The sequence below is a fragment of the Balearica regulorum genome, chromosome 3 (assembly GCF_011004875.1).
Source record: "Balearica regulorum gibbericeps isolate bBalReg1 chromosome 3, bBalReg1.pri, whole genome shotgun sequence".
In the NCBI taxonomy this organism is placed as follows: Eukaryota; Metazoa; Chordata; class Aves; order Gruiformes; family Gruidae; genus Balearica; species Balearica regulorum.
The window spans coordinates 74936676-74954729 of NC_046186.1; the positions used below are offsets into that span (position 1 = coordinate 74936676).

Consider the following 18054-nt stretch of genomic DNA (forward strand, 5'->3'; position numbering starts at 1 on the left):
CTGGCCTTAAACACTTCCAGGAAAATAAACTAAATAGTCTGTTAGTTTTCAGCCACATCAGCATCTACAATCAGCTGACTGCCCTGTTGCAGAACTAATGCTACTTAAAAGGAGGGAAGTGGAATATGTAACCAAGAGAAAGGAGAAGATCACAGCAGCGTGGAGTCAGGTTAGACTGCCATAGAGACAGATCTTCAGTGCTATCTTACTCCTTTGCATGTCAGGCAACGGGGCAAGAAAAAACAGAAAATATTTCAGTTGTAGGCCTTTTGCATTTCTTTGTGCAAATCACTTTTGGAAAGCATTCCTACTTAGTGAACAGAATTTCTTCACACAAATTAAGACAGCTGTCTAATGAGTGTAATTTTTATTTTTCTTTCACTCTCCCCACCTTTATGCTTCTTCCCACTCTCAAAGGTGTTTTGCTTCCTAACTGCAGTTTCATTAAAATTAAATGCTAAGTCCCTCTTTTGAATCTTAAGCATATCAGTTAAATTTGCTAAATCCTGGAAATAATCTCTTGTACAAGCTTTGGCCCAGCTAGCTCTTCTCAGTAGTCTTGGAGGCAGAGGTGGTAGGACAATACCTTTTCCACTTCCCTCTGACAAGGCAGCTGCCTTGTGCAAGCCTCCCCTCCTGCCCACCATTTGAAATGGTGGGTAATTTTCCACACTACGCCAGTTTCCCTGCTGTATCTTGTGATACAACCAACCACGTTGCTGTAATCACCTTCTCAGTTGCCTAACGGGTTTAGTTTTCTGGTCTGTTCCAAGACTTCACAGCACATTTTGAGTAACTTATTTAAAACCCCATCTAACTTTTTACAAACACTGTCCCTCTGACACTGCCACTGTGTCACCCACAGTGCACTTCACAGGGTGAGCCCCCGCACACCTAACCCCACACAAAAGCCAGCCCGCAGCCTGCCTGCACAGCAGAAGGCCTCGAGTCTCTCCGGACAGCACACGGCTGGGCAGGCTGTCCGCCCCTCCCTAGACCGCCATGCCAGAAGAGGGATGATGCGTCCCCGGAGCCGCCCATGCGGGAGCTGAGGCAGGCAGCAGGTCTGCCCCGCGCACCCGCACGCCGCAGCGGGGGATGCAGGGGGCCGGCAACCCAGGCCGCCTGTTTCCCGTGAGCGGGCAGCAGGTATGCCGCACGGCCTGGCGGCGGCGAGGCCCACGGTGGACGCTGGCGGCCGTTACGCTCCCGCTGGGGCCCTGACTGACCGACTGACTGACTGACTGACCGACTGGCCGGGCCGCGCAACAGCGCTCAGGCCGCGTACCCGCCGCCGCCACCCCCAGCGCGCGCGCGCGCGCCCTCGCGGCGCGGTGACACGTGGTCAGTGGGCGCGCCTAGCACGTGCAGGGCCAAGAGGTGGGGGGCAGCGGGAGGCTCCGCCCACTCGGCGGCAGGGGAAGGGGCGCATCATGTGAGCGCCGTGCCCGCACATGACGGCGTCATGTGACCGGGGAATGGGCGGACGAGGGTCACATGACGTGCCGCTGGTCGCCGGCGCCGCCTGACGTCCCGGGGCAGCCGCGTCCTCCCGGCCCGGCCCGCACCCGCGGTACCCACGGCGCCTACTGCCCCCACCATGGCGCCGCCCTGGCCCCGCGCCGCCGCGCTCGCCCCGTTCCTCCTCGTCCTCCTGGCGCTGCCCCTCGGGGCGGAGGGAGGCGGCGACGCTGCCGCGGCCCTGAGCGAAGCGTACCGGGACCTGTGCAGGTGGGCAGCGGGGGGCGGCCGGCGGATGGGAACAGGCGGCGGCTGGAGAAGGCCTTCCCGCGGGCGAGGGGCGAGCGGGGCGAGGGGCGTCTCCCGGTGCCTTTGCTCACCCCCGCCGGCCGCGGGGCCGCGTGTGAACGAGCGGAAGGTGCGGGAGCTCGGCGGGGCGGGCCCCGTCCCCGGGGTATCCCGAGAAGGGCTTTCGGTGGTCCGTGCCTGTGAGGTCGGGCCGGGGAGCGTTGGGGGCAGCGCCGGCTGCGGCTGGGCGTGCGGGTGTTCCCAGGCACGCCGGGCAAGCGCGGGGGGGTAGCGAATGCGCCGCAGTGCTGGGGGGTGAGTGAAGCGGCGTGAGTCTCCTCAGAGGGTGGGCTGAGGGGTGTCAGCTGGCTGGTGGCGTGGAGCAGCCCCCCTGGGACCTCAGCGGGTGACGCTCTGCACGTACGGGAAATTTGCCGGTGAGAAGATGGGGAGACTTGTTCAAGGTGCCTGTGATCAGGACTGCTGGTTTATGTCACTGTATCTAGCGTGAAAAAACCCAAAGTGGCTTGGCAGGGGCATCGCTCGATAGCCTTTTTACTGAGGATGTTGCCACATTCCACTGAGTTCCTTACGGAGGAGTTAAGACAGCTTTGAGAAATGTGAACAGCTATGTGGAAATGACACTGTTCTTCATGTTTTGGCACGTTCTAGTCTGATATCAGCCATGAATTTAGTCTGGCAACAATATCTTGCCAGTCTTAATTTCTTCATTATTTAGCCAGAATGTGCAGTGGTACTTACAGGAATACATTATCTCAATCAAGGGCACTGGGCAGGCAGCGATGCAACACAGTGAATGTAGCACTGAGGGCAGAGGTTGGGTCACTGGAGGGAGTGGGCTCTCCTCATGGTGGAATCTTGGGTATGATACTGTTAAATGACATAAAAGGGGAAAAGTAGGTTTGCTTGCAAGATTAACCCATGAGTGGCAAAAAATGTTTTTGTCAGATGACTATCCTAATTGTAGAATTGAGACAGAAATGAGAAACTATTCTGTGGCTTCTGGAGGGAACTTAATTCCTCTGACTCTAATGTTTGTTGGGGTTTTTTTTGTAAAAAAAAACAAACAAAAAAACCCTTCCCTAAATTACTTGATTCTCAAGCAGTGCCTATTTTGAGAATAGCATTAAGTCCTATCAGTATCTGTCTTGGTTTTGTTGGATGTCTGTGACTAGAGGAATATTTAGGAGTGCCATTGAGAGACATGCGGTCTCTTTTTGGATGCAAATTACTTAAGCTAGTTTCCTTTTGTTACTGGCAAGGGAAAAATAAATTGTGACTAGATAGCATAATTGGCAGTTTTCCTTTTAAGATGGACTGCTTTAAAAACATGTGCTGCTTGTTGTGCCATGGTGGGAAAAACTGCTTTGAAGGACTTATGCTTAGTAATCTAGAATGGGTAAAGGAAAAAACAAGAACTTGCAGTCTGACAGGTGGGAAGACCCCATGGATGTCAGCGGCGAAGCGTGTTCTCAGGCATGGTTGCAGAAAATCTACCAAGTGAGGGATGATGCAGTTAGGTAACACAAACACTTACATGTCTGGTTGATGCCTGAGCCAAAAGATACAACATGGGTGTGCAGGACAAGTCCCTGACCAACTTATTTTTGCACTGCCTTAAGACAAGGTTTTGGTTTGATTTACAACTAGTAAGAAAACAGCGTCCTGACTTTTGTGTGGCATAATAGGCTTGGTGAAGCTGCAGAAGCCTCTGTGTCTGGTGTGTGAATGTCAAAAGGTGGGCAAGCAAGGAAAATCTTGGGGATTAGAAGAGGCACTGACTCTCCTTTAAATAACGAGTAGAGTGATACCCAGGTTAGGAAAGCTGTCAAAACTGGTTTGTGCAAGAACTGTAGCACAGGGCTACCTAAACTTGAGTTAGTGATTTTCATTACTTGTTTCATGTAGCCTTACTGCTGATGTGCTTGAATAGTCTGGGGAAACAAGAAAAGCTTTCATTTGCTAAAACTTTGTCAAATGTCATGGCTTGTAGTGACTGGTTTCATCATGCTTTCTCCTTCATTCTTGTGTGTTCTGACAGCTGACTGTGCTGTCGTGTGAGTTCCAGTTGGAATTATCTTTCTATCTTCTGTGTAGAGGTGTCTCCAGGACTGCTGCAGTATGAGCACCTGGAAAAGAATACAGGGAACTGGTTGGACATAAGTTACTCGTCAGTTTGGTCTCTTTCCTAGTTTCTCCTTCTCCTTACGTCTTTCATATGACAACACAGGAGAAACAAATTCTGGAGTTAATTTTGTGAACTATTCTTTAAATCTATCTACTTTAAAAAGAAAAGAAAGCTTGACAGTTTGGGTTCACCTTCCATGTAACATCGGGGAATTTACTGTAAAAATTTCCTTCCCCTCTAAAAAAATTGCAGGAAATGTTTTGAGTGTGATGGTAGAACAGCAAATACAAACTGCCTCCTCTGCATGCTGTTTTGCCTGATAATCTACCTTGGATGAGAGATGATTGGATGGCAGGTAGTGTTTTTGTCTCCTGTGCAAGGATAGGAGTTGGTGCGTAACTTCTATAACTCGTTGAGTGGAAGGAAAACCTAAACTGCTGTGTAGCACAGGATTGCTGTTATGCAGAATTTCCAATTTTGGGACTGTAAGTCAAGTCTACTTTACGTTTAATGTTGTAGTTTTTAATAACGTGACTCCTACGGTTGACTATACAGTTCTGTTCATTCAAACATTGTCTTTTCAGCCTTTGTTGTGAAACCACAGCTGTGCTCTTGTGTGCCACTGGAAACTCTGGGTTTAGCATTCAACTTAACCTTGGTGAAGAAGTGTGTGCTGAGTAGGGAGAGGTGACCTTTAGGTGAACTTGCTGAACTCTATTAAGTGCTTTGACATATTTAAGTGGGAGATGTCATAAGTAAGTCATTACTGGACTTACTTGCATATGTGCACGGTTGCTTCACATGCCTGGGAAGCTGCCATTATAATGGTTTCAACGTGATTTCTCAGCATGTGAGCTTCCTATAGCTCTTGCATACTTGAACTTCAAATTGCTATCCCTTTTCTTAAGTGTTCTGTAAAGTGATGTAGTAGATGTGGTTCAGAGTGTAGCACGAAAGACCAAATGTCTTTCGGACAGAGAAAGGTGAACAGCTTGTGGTGTAACTGTAAGGCTATTATGCATGATGCATATGCAAGAAAACTTGCCTGAAGACACGCAGTGTGCGTGATGGTTGGAAAAGGTGACGGGTAAGCTAGAGCAGAGCTAAGCACGAGTAGGGATGCATTGCACAGCTCTTGCTATTACATAGCAATAGCGCTGTACTTTGTGCCATTTGAGCTCTCATTTTCTATAATGAGAACTTGCTTTGATGTAGAAGTTTCTTTACAATGTATGTTTGTGCTAAAATGTTAGCAACATCTAATAGCGATTTCTGTGGCAAGTAGTGGATCTGAGCTGCCAGCTTCGAATTTGAAGTGGTTATCCTGGAAACTGTTCTGAGCTTGTCTACCTGTGATCGTGTTGGTTGAACCTGCTCATAAAGAACTTCAGATACCAGTTTAATCTCTGCAGTGTTCTGACAGCGGAGGAGATGCCGGGCACAAAATCATGTGGATGCACAATCACATACAGATTCTCTTTCTAACTGTGTGGTTGTAGGTTGCCTCGTCTTTGTGCCGGGCCATCTGTGTAACATCCTTTCAGCAAAATGAGCCACTTCTGTGCATTCCCCAGAGAGCAAACGCATGTTTCTTTGTAACTGCACTTTACAGCTGTTTGGAGCAGGGTGTACTCTTCTTCTTAGCAGTCATCCCTTGGGTAAGAGTTTGAGAACCAGAAACTTGAACACGGTTATGAGAATGGCAGCAATAGTCTCTCTGGTGCTCTGTTGCATTTGAAGTGGTTCTGTAGTGCTCAGACCTCAAAGTGGCTCTGGCATGGGGATGCACGTGCGGAGACAACTGTTAGCTGTCTGCATCTTGTCTGACTTCAGCTGACTTCAACTGACTTCAGTGCCTGAGCTACTGATTTGCAAGGTAAACCAGACTTGCTTTTCCTTTTCTCATGTTATTTTTTTTTCTCTGAGCTGCTGCTTTGCTTTGTCAAAAAAATGCAGAGCTCTTGTTTGATCTTACAACTTGCTGAAAAGTAGTTTAATTTTCTTTTGCACACTGTCACTTCAGTGTCTTAAAAACAAAGCTAGGTAGCTGGAAGTGCTGACCTGCAGGCAAGGTTATTCCCAGTAACTTGTTTGGACCTTTCTTGCACAACTGCTTTTGACAGTGGCCTGGGTTGGCGCTGCCTCCAGCCAGGGATCCTCCCTGCCTGCCTGCTGCCGCTGGTGCACAGCCAGAAACTGCTGCGAGCCAGACTGGGAGCCAGGCCAGGCTCAGTCCCCTCTCCACACACATGTGCACGCACCTGTTGTTTTTGCTGAGTTAATTTTGAGAGAGGGCAGTCCTTGGGTGCAGCTTGTGTTTGGTGCTGGGGCCAGCAACAGGCAGGGGAAGAGAAGGGGAGGAGAGCCTGCCCTGGGGGATTGATGTGGGTTTGTGTTTGAGACCTCTGTGGGATAGTTGGGTTTATCTGGAAATAGGTGTCATGTTGTGATTTCAGCATAAAGTTTGACAGCTTTAATCAAGGCATCTGTGCCCATCCCTGGCAGTCTTCAAGGCCAGGTTGGATGGAGCTTTGGACAACCTGATCTAGTGGAGGGTGTCCCTTCCCATGGCAGGGGGTTTGGAACTAGATGGTCTTTAAGGTCCCTTCCAACCCAAACCATTCTGTGATTCTAAGGCAGACACCATGTTTGAGCCCAGATCTTGAACTGCACCAGAAATGGCTGCTTGAATGGTATCATCTGCGAGGTAGCAGCTGTATTGAGCCCCCTGGATAGAGGGAGCATTGCACCCCACCCCATGACTGAGGCTGTTGCTTTTTAAGTTCTTGGTATATAACAGCTTGGTCAACTGCATTGAATCTGGGATAGCTTGAGCCCTTCAAATAAGATAACACTGGCTGGCCCAGGCAAGGGGGTAATTACATGAGGCATCATCACTGGTGGAGGTAAGTGCCGAGCAGCTGGAGGAAGCTGGTCCATGTGGCTCAGCCATGGTCAGGATGGGTGATGTGATTGCCAACAGATTGTTTCCATTATGGGGATGCAGCGGAGAGGTCAGCTTGTGTTTTGTTGGAAAGTAGAGCATGTGCAACTTGAAACTATTCCCAGACACTGATTTAATGCCAGGAGTTTTACTTGTGAGAGAAATAATTCTTGCTTTTACTGTGAAAGTGTATTTTGCATCTCTCTGACGACAACAGCTGCTTAGGCTATATCAGCCTGCTGTTACTCCCAATGAATAAATCCTGCTCTGCTCCTCCCACCTATTTAAAAAAAAAAAGTCCATTGAACTTCCTTGAAACTAATACTACTCTGAAACTGCATTAGATTTTCATTTTTGTGTGCCACTGAAGGTGTAGTTTGGAACATGATTAAACATGGGATTTCTTATTTCCTTTCTGTGGACTGTTTTGAAGAACTCCTCAGCCTTTCCTGTCTGGGGGCCTGTAAAAGGGCTGAGGGAAGGGCTGGCTTCAGTGACTGCTTTGCTTCTGTTCTGTAAGCTGCTCATCTTGTTTCTGTTTTGCTTCTGGCATGTGGATGAACCGCTTTGAAGATGTTGATTTCCTCTGTTTCATAATATGGAAATGGGAAAGTAAACCTCTTAATTTCTCACAGAGTGATAATTCTGTTGTGTGAAGGACTTAGATTCTCATTCAGTTCACAAACAGATTTTACTTGCAAGTGCTCTAAAAAAGCCACCAAACCTACCCATAAAACCTACACTGAAGAACACTCTATCTTGATCAAAAACTTTGCGCCTTAATATTGTATGTTATCTTTTTGTTGTCTACCAAAACCAGTCAAAAAAGTATACTGGAGCCCTTGGAATTTTTCAGTGAAATACTAACTTTCTGGGGCTTCATTGTGAAGAAATTGTATTTTAATTGAAATGTATTTTCTCCTGGAGGTAAAACCAGCTTTAGTGTTACTCTCTTGCTGTTTTCAGAACCTTTGCAGGTACAGTTGAGTTGTTCTCACTTTTTTGTGTGTGTGTTGTCAAGCGTTCTTTCATTCCTGAACTTTGGTTATTCTGTACTGCAGCTTAATTCTCATCATCATCCTGCATTGGGATTGTCTCTATCCACTTCAGAAATGCAAGAAACTAGCTCAGAGAACTAATCAGTATGATTGTAAAATTTCAGCTCTGCCTGCTTATGAGGAAAGAATAATGGGAAGTGTTTGTCTAGAATTGAGACGTAGTCTTTGAATTTGATTAAAAAGCAATTTTATTAGTGTTTTGGGTACAACTCAGTACCTGGTAAGTTATTTTTTGAGCCTTATATTGTTATATTTGAGCCTTTGTATCCCAATACAGTTAGGATGTAAAGATTTTTTTTCAGTTCACAGAGAGAACTCTCTTGTAGTTGTCCATAACTTGTTCCAGCCATTAGCAGACTGAGGTACAGGGAAGCAAAGAACCCTGTAGTCAGTAATTAAATGGAAAAGTATGTGGTACCTTACTGCTGGCTCTTTGATTAGAGATGGGATGCACTGGATTTGAGAGGAGTTCTCAGAGGATTCAAAATCCAGAGTAAAGTAGCGGATCTGCTGTTGCCCCTTCCTCACCCAAAGACCAGGCTTCAGAATGGAACGAGAATGGATTCCCTTCTTGGGGGAATCTGGGGTATGATGACGTCAAGTGGTGCAACACCTATGAGCTAGAGAGTAAGGCAAACAACCCTTTGGCTGAAGCTTCTGGTCAACTTCTAATTTCTTGATAGCTGAGAGGGGGGAGTTGACCTCCCTCGCTGGATTTGCTACTAATCTGTAGATTAAGACAAATCCTGCCATGGGTCAGATAGATGCATTAAACCCTTTGTGAGTTGTAAATAATGGGAATACCTAATAAGTCACAGTGCTAACATCAGTTTTCTGATGTGATGACTGTGTATTAAGTCCTACTGAAGTTTCCACTTGGGATAGAAGGGAAGCTGGGGAATCTCTTATGTTGCAAAAATGCTGTCAGAGGATGCGTGCTGCTGCCAACCCCAGAACAACTCTAGCTGAGCCAAGCTGACAGCAAATGTTTACTGAGCTGTGCCTTTTTAACAGAGCTTGGCCACAGCACCGTGCTGGCAAGCCAGGCTGTCTAAAGAGCTCCTGACTCCGAACTATCTGACCTGGGCCTGCCTCGAAACTGGGTGCTGCTGTGTCATGCAGCTGACCACATCTCACTGCAGTCTCAGCTCTTGCTATGAGATGAATCCTTGCTCCACCTCTGAGCTACACTGCATTTAGGTTTTTTTCTTCTGTTACTCTGATTTATTCCCCACTGCACTTAACCAGAGTTCCATATTCCTTTATCAGTTTTTAGACAGCTGACTTTCTGATATGGCTGTAGCTAGCTTGTGTGATCTTTCACTGAGTCTCTCGTGGATAGCTCTACTTGCTTTCCAGCTTCTGACTTCACCCTTCAGAAACTGTCCTCTCAATACTGAGATATAGATATATAACATCCATAAAGGTGCAGCTAGGCCCTAATAAACGTTATTAGTATCTTTCAGCCTGAATGCTGCAAGAGTCTCAACCCCAATTTTGACCCTGAAGGTAGATGACTCCACTGCTGGCTGTTCTATTCCACTTAGACTTAGCACTTCTGCTGCTGTTGTTGGATATTGATAAAGTGCAGTAGTGTGCAGTCTGCTAAAGATGTTTGAGAAGTTTATCAGGTTTTTGAGGAAAAAGGTTCACCACCTGTGATATGCCTAGTCAGGGCGGCCTTCACAGAGATTTGAGGGGGAAGAGTGGGTGGTTGGGTGTTCAAGCAAGGGGAAAATGAGCCTGCTATATGTTCCTCAAGTGATTAAATCTGTTTTGTTCTTGGCCCCGTCATAGTAACAATTATTTCTGGTATTTACGGATTTAGAACATGAATATGAAATTCGAGTTAGTGTTGCTCTTAGCTTTATAACTTGGTTATTTCAGGGACTGGTGTCTAGAGGATGGCAGTGCAGACAATATGAATACCACCTGATAGGCTTTTTTTTTTTTCTTTTCAGTTACACATGGGAAGCTATTGATGCAGACAAACATGTGCTTTATAAAATCAACTTCTGTTTCGGAGTTGAAGAGTGTGGAAGATCAAGTGCAGTCTGTGCATATGACATAAATAAGAAGACCTATCTGTCTGTAGGTAAGTAAACAAGTGTCCTTCCTCATAAGTAGTTCAGTCGTCTTAATGGATGGTTTTATAACTATTGCAAACTTTTACATCTTAGCAAAGATTTCTTTCTTTCCAGAACAGTATAAAACTTTATTCTGTTCTACATTTACTGGGGAGATTTGGGAAAACATGGCCTGATTGCAGATAAGCACTTCACGGGACAGCGAAACTTACGGTCCAGTTAACTGTACTCTAGTGTGAAACTGTGCAAGGCTATTTCAAGTAGAAATAAGTACATCTACCTGTGGCAGGATATGCACTGTGTACAGCCTTGTTTGATGCTTGCTACTGAGCACAGGATAAAGCTTGGATTATAGCTCTAAACTATACCACAGGCTAGCCTGATGTAACATCAGCTCTTTGTTCAGTGTCAGGTTGCTCTCTGTAATGCAGTCTTGGAGTATTGCTAAGCTTTGTCTTTAAGTTGTTACACACAGAAAGGAAGTCAATTACATGCAGTTCTCCGTTTTCATTACACTTGTCAAATCTGGTGGCTGCTTCAGTAGTTCACAGATGTCCTTGGTATTCTGAGGAATGGTGGACTTCTGCATGCTGATCTAAATATGAAACTGGCATATTCCTATACACGTGCTTGCACATGGTTTCATCAATCAGAAGCAGCTTGTGCTCTGAACAGTATGTGCTTATTTTCATGGATGCTTGTTGCTTTCAAGGTTGCTTCTGTGCTTCAGCCAATGAAACAGTACTATATGAATACTGATGAAGAGATTTTCTGATAGTTGACTGTTACTTCTAATAGGAAAAAGCAGTATCTTTCTGAAGAGTAATATCTCTTCAGGCTGCCTTAGTCCTGCAGATCTAAAGTCTGACTCTAATGTGCTTGCCAATCTTGCTTTCCATTGGCAGACAGCTCTTAGAAGAAGCTATGAGTCTTCAGTAAAAGTGTTTGAGCTTGAACTGCTGAAAGATGGTGAGGAGGAAGACGATTCTTGCCTGTATGCAGATGCACAGCAGCTAGTTAGCCTTCATTCTCCCCACCCCTCTCCATTAACTGTAGAGTTACTTTGGTTTCAGGCTGTGGTCAGTCAGTGCTTTTTCAAACAAACTACTTGTGTTGCTACCCAAGCTTATAAAATCATTTGGTGCATGAATGAAAGTACATCTCAGTTCATGGCTGCATGTTTGGGTTTTTTTTATATAGTGCAGTATATCCAAGCTCCAGAGTTTTCTGGGATGACTGATTAGATGCATCTGAGTTAAAACTGCAGTTGCATATAGTAGCATCTTCTGCTCTGAGGAGCGTGGCATCTCAGTAGACTGCTTGATGCTGTTAATGTGTTTCATTCCTAAAATGTACAGTAATAATTTTGTTTCCTGCTGATGTGTGTCTCAGCTCATATGCGGTTGAGGCTTCAGTTGCCTGTGGATTACAAAAGGAAGCAGCAGCTGGGCATCTGTGTTAACATGCTTTTTTGAGTGAGATGGGAATGTGGCAGGTTGTGGAAGCCTGTTCTCCCTAGGGAAGTGTGAGACCTAGAGGCTTGTGTAGACTTTGTTCCACACTTCTTGTGGAAAGAGGAAGGGAGAACAGAGCTGGATGATGACCATGAGCAGCATCGAGTATCCCGCTGTATGCAGACCTTGAGCATCTTATTGCCTGACTGCTACTCATTAGAAGAGGATTTGGCCACAATCATAACTTTTACAGAGGCTGTTTGAACTGACTCTTGAGGGTTAAGCCACAAGTCCCGTTCAAGTAAGGTATGTTTTTAACCACTGTGCAATAAAGTAAGAAATCAAAGCAGTGCAGTTAACATCAACATTGAATTTTGGTTTGTTTTATTGGTCAAATTGTCTAAGGTTTGTTCTTGTTCATGGTAAGTCTGAGGCTTATTAATGACACCTGCCATGCTTCATCATACTGCCTCTAGTTGCATTGGAGCTTCAGCACAGAGTTGAGATCGTGCTAATGGATTTCTTGTTTGTCCAAAAAAAAAATAAAAATCACTCTTAATGAGAAACCTCCTTAATCCATGTCTAGGCACATGTAGACTCCAAGCCGCATACCTGTCTTCAGGCAATCCAGCTGATATGAGATTACTTGTATGCCAAAGCTGAGCGCAGCTGAAGGGCTTTGATTTGGAGGAAGAAGGGCAATTTGTTAGCTGATAAACTTTACTGAGTTGTAAGATTTCTTTAAATATGGGCTTAATCAGATTTCTTCTTCATTCTTTCAGGAAGAAGCTTTCACTGCAAACAATAGTTTTGCTTTTAAGTATCAGCTCTGCAAGAGGTAACAGCTCTAGAGCTGGTTCCGTTTGTTGATCCCAGCTTTGATGGGGCGTAAGGCCGTATGCTCTGTGACTGTGACCAGGCTGTATCCAAGGGAAGCCTTGTGGCCAACGTTAACTGTGTGTTGGTGTGATGTTCCAGTGTTGGTGTTGAGACCCCAAAGGCCTCTCCTGGAAAAAGCTCTTCAGCTTCATTGATTGACCTTAGAAGTTTTTAAGGTGTAGGCAAATGCTTAGTTCTAGAACGTCAGTGAGGGTGGAAATGACGTGGTATTTATTTAACTTAGTGTGACACCTAGTGACTTGTGTGCCATTTAGCTGAACTACTACTAAAATTAAAAGCGGAAATATTACTGTAACTGTTTGTTAACCTGAGTGGTGAAATGTGTGCTTTGTCCAGCTGCAGTAGCAGGACTGGATGTGAAATGATAGCTGCAACCTAAATGCCCCCTTTTTCTGGACAACTGTTTGGGTGTCTTCCATGATTACCCTTCTGCTTTGAACAGATGAAGGAGTCAATAAGCAAAAGGTGTTGTGGACAGTGCCTTTGATACTGATTTAGCACAACGGTGTAATATGAAGTATCTGGTGCTAATTTTTGTGAGCTGTACTAGCTGATTTTAGTGTGTTAGTTTGTGGAAGGAATACATCTGTAAAGTCGTGAAGAAGCATGAGTGATTGTTGAAGAGAGAGCTTGATGTTACGGAAAAGGTGATTGTGGAACTGGTGCTCTGGAAGGAAACTCACAGGAAGCTGATGGTGCGAGGGCATGGTTCATGAGACTGCTTGCTCTGTGAGCAGGGATGGGAGAAGTCATCTGTAACTGCGGAGATTCTTGCTAAAACTTTTAGCAAGTTTCCAAACTAGTTTTAAGCATTCAGGGGGGAGGAAAGCATGCATATTGGCCTGTAGTAAACAAGATGTACTGGCTTAACTTGATTTTTCTTGAATATCACTTTAACTGAGGAAATTGGAGTCAGCTCACACAACCTTTAGAGCAATGTAGTGTGCTGTCAGAGTCGAGAGAAAGCTAATGCTTACAGAGCGTTGAGGTAAGTTGTCAGATGGTGCTGCCATAAGTTCTCTGCTAAGTTGGGACTTAAAACTGTACATTTATAACCAGAGAGTTTTTAATCATGTGCATATTGTTACTATACACAGCTCTTTTGACTAGAAAGTTACGTTGGCTTCCTTCTGTTAATCTCAGGAAGAAAGGAGGATGCTTTGCCAGCATCTTCTAAGCAGTGATGTAATAAGTAGAAATCTTTCTCTCAAAGTAGCGTGTAGCTGTTAGGTTTAAAAGGGCAGCTTTGTCAGCACCGGTGCTGGAAGTCTTAAAGCCTGAAGGTAGACTTTTGATAACAAGAGTGCCAGGAAATAGAAAAGGCGTGAGCCACTGAGAGCCTCCAGGTGCCTGGAAGGTGGTAGTGAACTGCAGTGGTGGTGACATGTTCCACTGTTGCAGGTTGTCAGCCTGTGCATATGCATGCATATACAGGTTTAGTCCGTGCTGCCATTCTTCTGGCCTGGCACGTCTCCACTCTTACGTTCCCTTGAGAAGGCAGAGGGTTATTGAACGGTCTGTAATACTTGTCATCTTAGTCATACAGGGAGTGCTGTGAATGGTGGCTTAGGTATGAGCATCTTAACGTGCCTTCCTGTAACGCAGTTACTGTAAGCATATGCAGTGTGAATAGAAGAGCCCTGAGCTACTGAGATGCTGCATGGGTTATCGTCGAGTTTCTATTCTGACTGTCACCGTTTCAGCTTTACCTGCAAGCTTGATGGCTATAGTTGCTTTCTCTTGCTACAGTTCAACGCAACCCATGGTCATCAGAAACAGTCACAAATGGATCTCTTCCCAGTTCCTTTGCAGGGCTGGATTGAAAAATAGTGCTGGGAATAGCTTTTTGGAAAGATGCCAAACAGTGCCCATCACTAGGAGAAGCACTGGCAGCCGTTAAAAGCCTTGAGTATGGGTGCCTGGAATGGTGTTTCTGCAGAATATTGCCTTGACTGTATTTTTGAGGTTCTTGTAACCTCTGCCCTTCTGCTTGCTTCTGCTCCTTTTGCTCTCGAGACTATCTTACTTGGATGTAGTGTAGTTTTGCTTGCCTTGAGTGAGGAGATAACAGGTTGGGCAAAGTTCCAGTGAGTGTGTTTTTTAAGATGAAATAATGTCTGGCCTAGGTGCAAAGCTGCTGTCTGCAGTGATTACAAAATTGACTTGCTTTCTCCTTAGTGTATACATCATCCAAAATGGAAAGAGGGAAGCCGGTCAATACTTGCATTTTATAGCATTCTCTGTAGTTCAACCCAAACTCTTGGCAGAAATAAAATCTGCCTATCAAAAATGGACAGGGTGGAGTTGGCATGCTAGATCTAAAAGGACTTGGTGCCTAATGCTAACCAAAATGGGTTTTAGCAGTAACATTTCAGTGGCCCGAGCTGGTGCTCATCATGACTTGAAACGTGTTCCACCTTTCCCCTTCGTGTCAGAGGCTGGGTAGGAGAGGGGTGCACAGTGACGCATCGCTGACCCCAGCCTTCGTGCCCTTCATGCAGCATGCAAGCTGCGCTGAAGAGAGTGGGAGCTGCAGGGGGACATGCACTGAGGCAGAGGGTCTATTTTGGGTTTGTCTGCAGGCAACGTCAGTACAGTGGCGTACCCAGGCACCAATGGGTTCTTCATTAAGTAGACTTAAGATTAAGATGTAAGTAGAGAGGGTGCTATGCACTTGCAGTCCAGAAAGCCAACCATATCCTGGGCTGCATCAAAAGAGGTGTGACCAGCAGGTTGAAGGAGGTGATCCTGCCCCTCTACTCCACTCTCATGAGATCCCGCCTGGAGTACTGCGTCCAGCTCTGGGGGCCCCAGTACAGGAGAGAAATCGAGCTGTTGGAGCGAGGAGGGTCACGAAGATGATCAGAGGGCTGGAGCACCTCTCCTGTGAAGACAGGCTGAGAGAGTTGGGGTTGTTCAGCCTGCAGAAGAGAAGGCTCCAGGGAAACCTTATTGCGGCCTGTCAGTACTTAAAGGGGGCTTATAAGAAAGATAAGGGCAAACTTTTTAGTAGGCCCTGTTGTGATAGAACAAGGAGTAATGGTTTTAAATTAAAGGAAGATATATCTAGTCTGAATCTAAGGAAGACATTTTTTACAATGGGGGTGGTGAAACACTGGGACAGGTTGCCCAGAGAGGTAGTAGATGCCCCGTCCCTGGAAACACTCAAGGTCAGGTTGGACCTGGGGCTCTGTGCAGCCTGATCTAGTTGAAGATGTCCCTGCTAGTTGCAGAGGGGTTGGACTAGATCACCTTTAAAGGTCCCTTCCAACCTAAATCATTCTCTGATTCTGTGATAGACTGTCATATTGTGCTGACATCATTTGTATAAATGGCTTAAAAAGCCTATATGTATAAAAGCCTAAAAAGCTGATACATAGAAGCTGGTGAGAGGGAGGAGTGAATTGTGGTACTTGAAACTAGTTGGTAGCAGTTTTCTGATGGAGTCCCTTTTTCCTAAGGCAGTGACTAGTTTGTAGTGGCAACTGCTGTTGGGCTGCTTAACTTTCAAAGTGTTCACTAAAAACCTTTGAGACAGTAGTATGATGAGAGATTACCAAACACTATCTTAACTTGAATCTACTCTTCCAAATCGCAAGAACCGCAAGGCAGATCTTCAGTTGTACTCTGTTCAAAGACTGTCTCAAAGTGGAGTGGTATGTCTTGTGCCGCTCAGCTCTTCAAATTAGAGCCTGGCTGTTGAGCTTCTGTGAAGGTGCTGTAGTATGATAACCCCTGTAACCCCTGTTTTCTTTTTTTTTTTTTTCCTAACCCTAGGTGACTTAGGCTTGCAAAAAGTTTCTAAAACTCTTCTGGAACTCAACACTACACATAACTGCTTTCAGCAAGGCAGTCAGCACCAAATTCAAAGCAACATTAACTTCCTGTGTGGGAAAACACTGGTAAGTCTAAATCACATGTTCTTATCTTCAATGGAAATGGCAAGTACCTCTGGCTTGCTGTACTCATGGATGTACTAATTACTGAGCTTCATAGCTTAAGGAAGAGCCAGTTATGTTTTAGTACCAAATTAAGGTCATTATCTACTGTGGCTTTCGAAATTCAGTCCCAGTAGAAAATAATTGCAGATCTGCAGCTTAGCTCTGATCACGGCTCTTCTGGGTCTTTAATGTTACAGGGATTGCACTGTAGTATTTTAATAGCATAATATGGAAGAATGAGTCAACAGTGTACAGGGTGCTGTAACAATGAGAGCTATTGTTTAAATGCCGGTTGTGCCCAAGCTGTGGACCTAGCATGGCTGTTTAATAGAACAGCATTGAAGAAAATGGCTGACCCCTGTTATGGGTCAGTGTAGCTGACAGCAGTAAGCGTTAGGTTTTGTCTGCACATAGTTGAACTAACAGTGCTTACATGTCTGGCTGGGCTTCTGGGGAAGTGGTTGTTTGTCAGAATCTGCTTAAAGTATGAGTAGCGATCCCCAAAAGTTGGACATATGTATATGCAGTTCACCTCCACGTGTTTTTGGAGTTAGAGTTTCCACACACTTGACTGATACCACAGCTTGGTATTCTGTACAGACTGTGATCAGTTTATGTATTTGTGTATCAGAAACACTTATTCGTGCTGCTGTTGGCACTGATGATGCTGTTGCGTACCCCCTCTTGGAAATCTAGCCAGTTCAAACGAGGTGCCACTGCAGCAGAGATTTAAATACTTCCTGTTCTGTTTCAGCAGATGATTCTTTAAACTAAATTAAAAATTATTGCTCAATTCTAGCTGTAATACTAGATCATAATGATTTTCAAACTTCTTCTAGTTAGTGTAGTTCTAACACCTAGTCTTCACGTGACCTAGTAAAAGAATTTTGTAATAGTGTCTGGAACAACTTGTTTCCAACACTTTTGTGGCAGGGTTAAATGGGGGGAGAATTGGTTTAAGTATGCTAAAGTGCTTTTAGCTGAGGTGATGGAGGGAGAATGGAGAAATCTGATTTGTTGTCTTTCTCGAAGTAGAGACATTCAGTTGAGCATCCAGCCCTGAACTGTGGTAGAATCCCCATCTTGAAATAGATACAAATGTGTATAATACTATAAAAAATAAGTAGCTGAGATCAGAGGTATTCTTTCTCTGTTGCATAAGAGATTGTTAATCGGTGGTCCTTGCAGGTTAAAAGACAGGGAACTGGTGAACCATACATTGCCTTGCTGTTCGTCTATTTATACACATTTGTATCTTTGTTTTCCTTTGTAGTAACTAGATGTGAGTGGTGCTTCTGCCAATATCAATTGGCATAGTGAGTGTTTTTAAAAAATGTAGTGCAATTACTGCATATTAGGACTGGCACATGTTAATTTGAGAATTGGTGCATATGCAGACTGAGAAGGATTTGGCATCCTGCACCTTCCTGAGTTTACCAACAAAGCTGTTAAATAACAAACTTGCTGTTAACAAGTGCTGTTAAGAAACTGTTTGCCCTTGCTCTGTGACATGCTGTATTCCGTTTTTCTTAATCGCTTGCATGAACTTCTGTCTACAGATGTAAAATAAAACTGATGTCTGCTTTTCAAAGAATTATTTTTCTCCTTTAAATAGGGTACCCCTGAATTTGTAACAGCAACAGAGTGTGTGCACTATTTTGAATGGAGGACCTTTGTGGCTTGCAAGAAAGACTTGTTTAAACCTGTGAAAGAGGTAATCTATGTACTATCCATGCAGAAGTTACTTTTCACATGTCTGGCAATTTTATTCC

General features: G+C 44.9%; 1 protein-coding gene across 1 annotated transcript in view; it reads left to right on the top strand.

Annotated features, from left to right (window-relative positions):
• Positions 1–1452: 1452 nt before the first annotated feature.
• The window catches only part of IGF2R (insulin like growth factor 2 receptor), a 61221-nt gene continuing 44619 nt past the window's right edge, over positions 1453–18054 (top strand). Inside the window, exons 1-4 of the mRNA XM_075748494.1 lie at positions 1453–1731; positions 9862–9995; positions 16119–16243; positions 17898–17996. Coding sequence (XP_075604609.1) covers positions 1601–1731; positions 9862–9995; positions 16119–16243; positions 17898–17996 — 489 coding nt within the window. The 5' untranslated portion in view covers positions 1453–1600. The remainder of the gene's footprint in view (positions 1732–9861; positions 9996–16118; positions 16244–17897; positions 17997–18054) is intronic.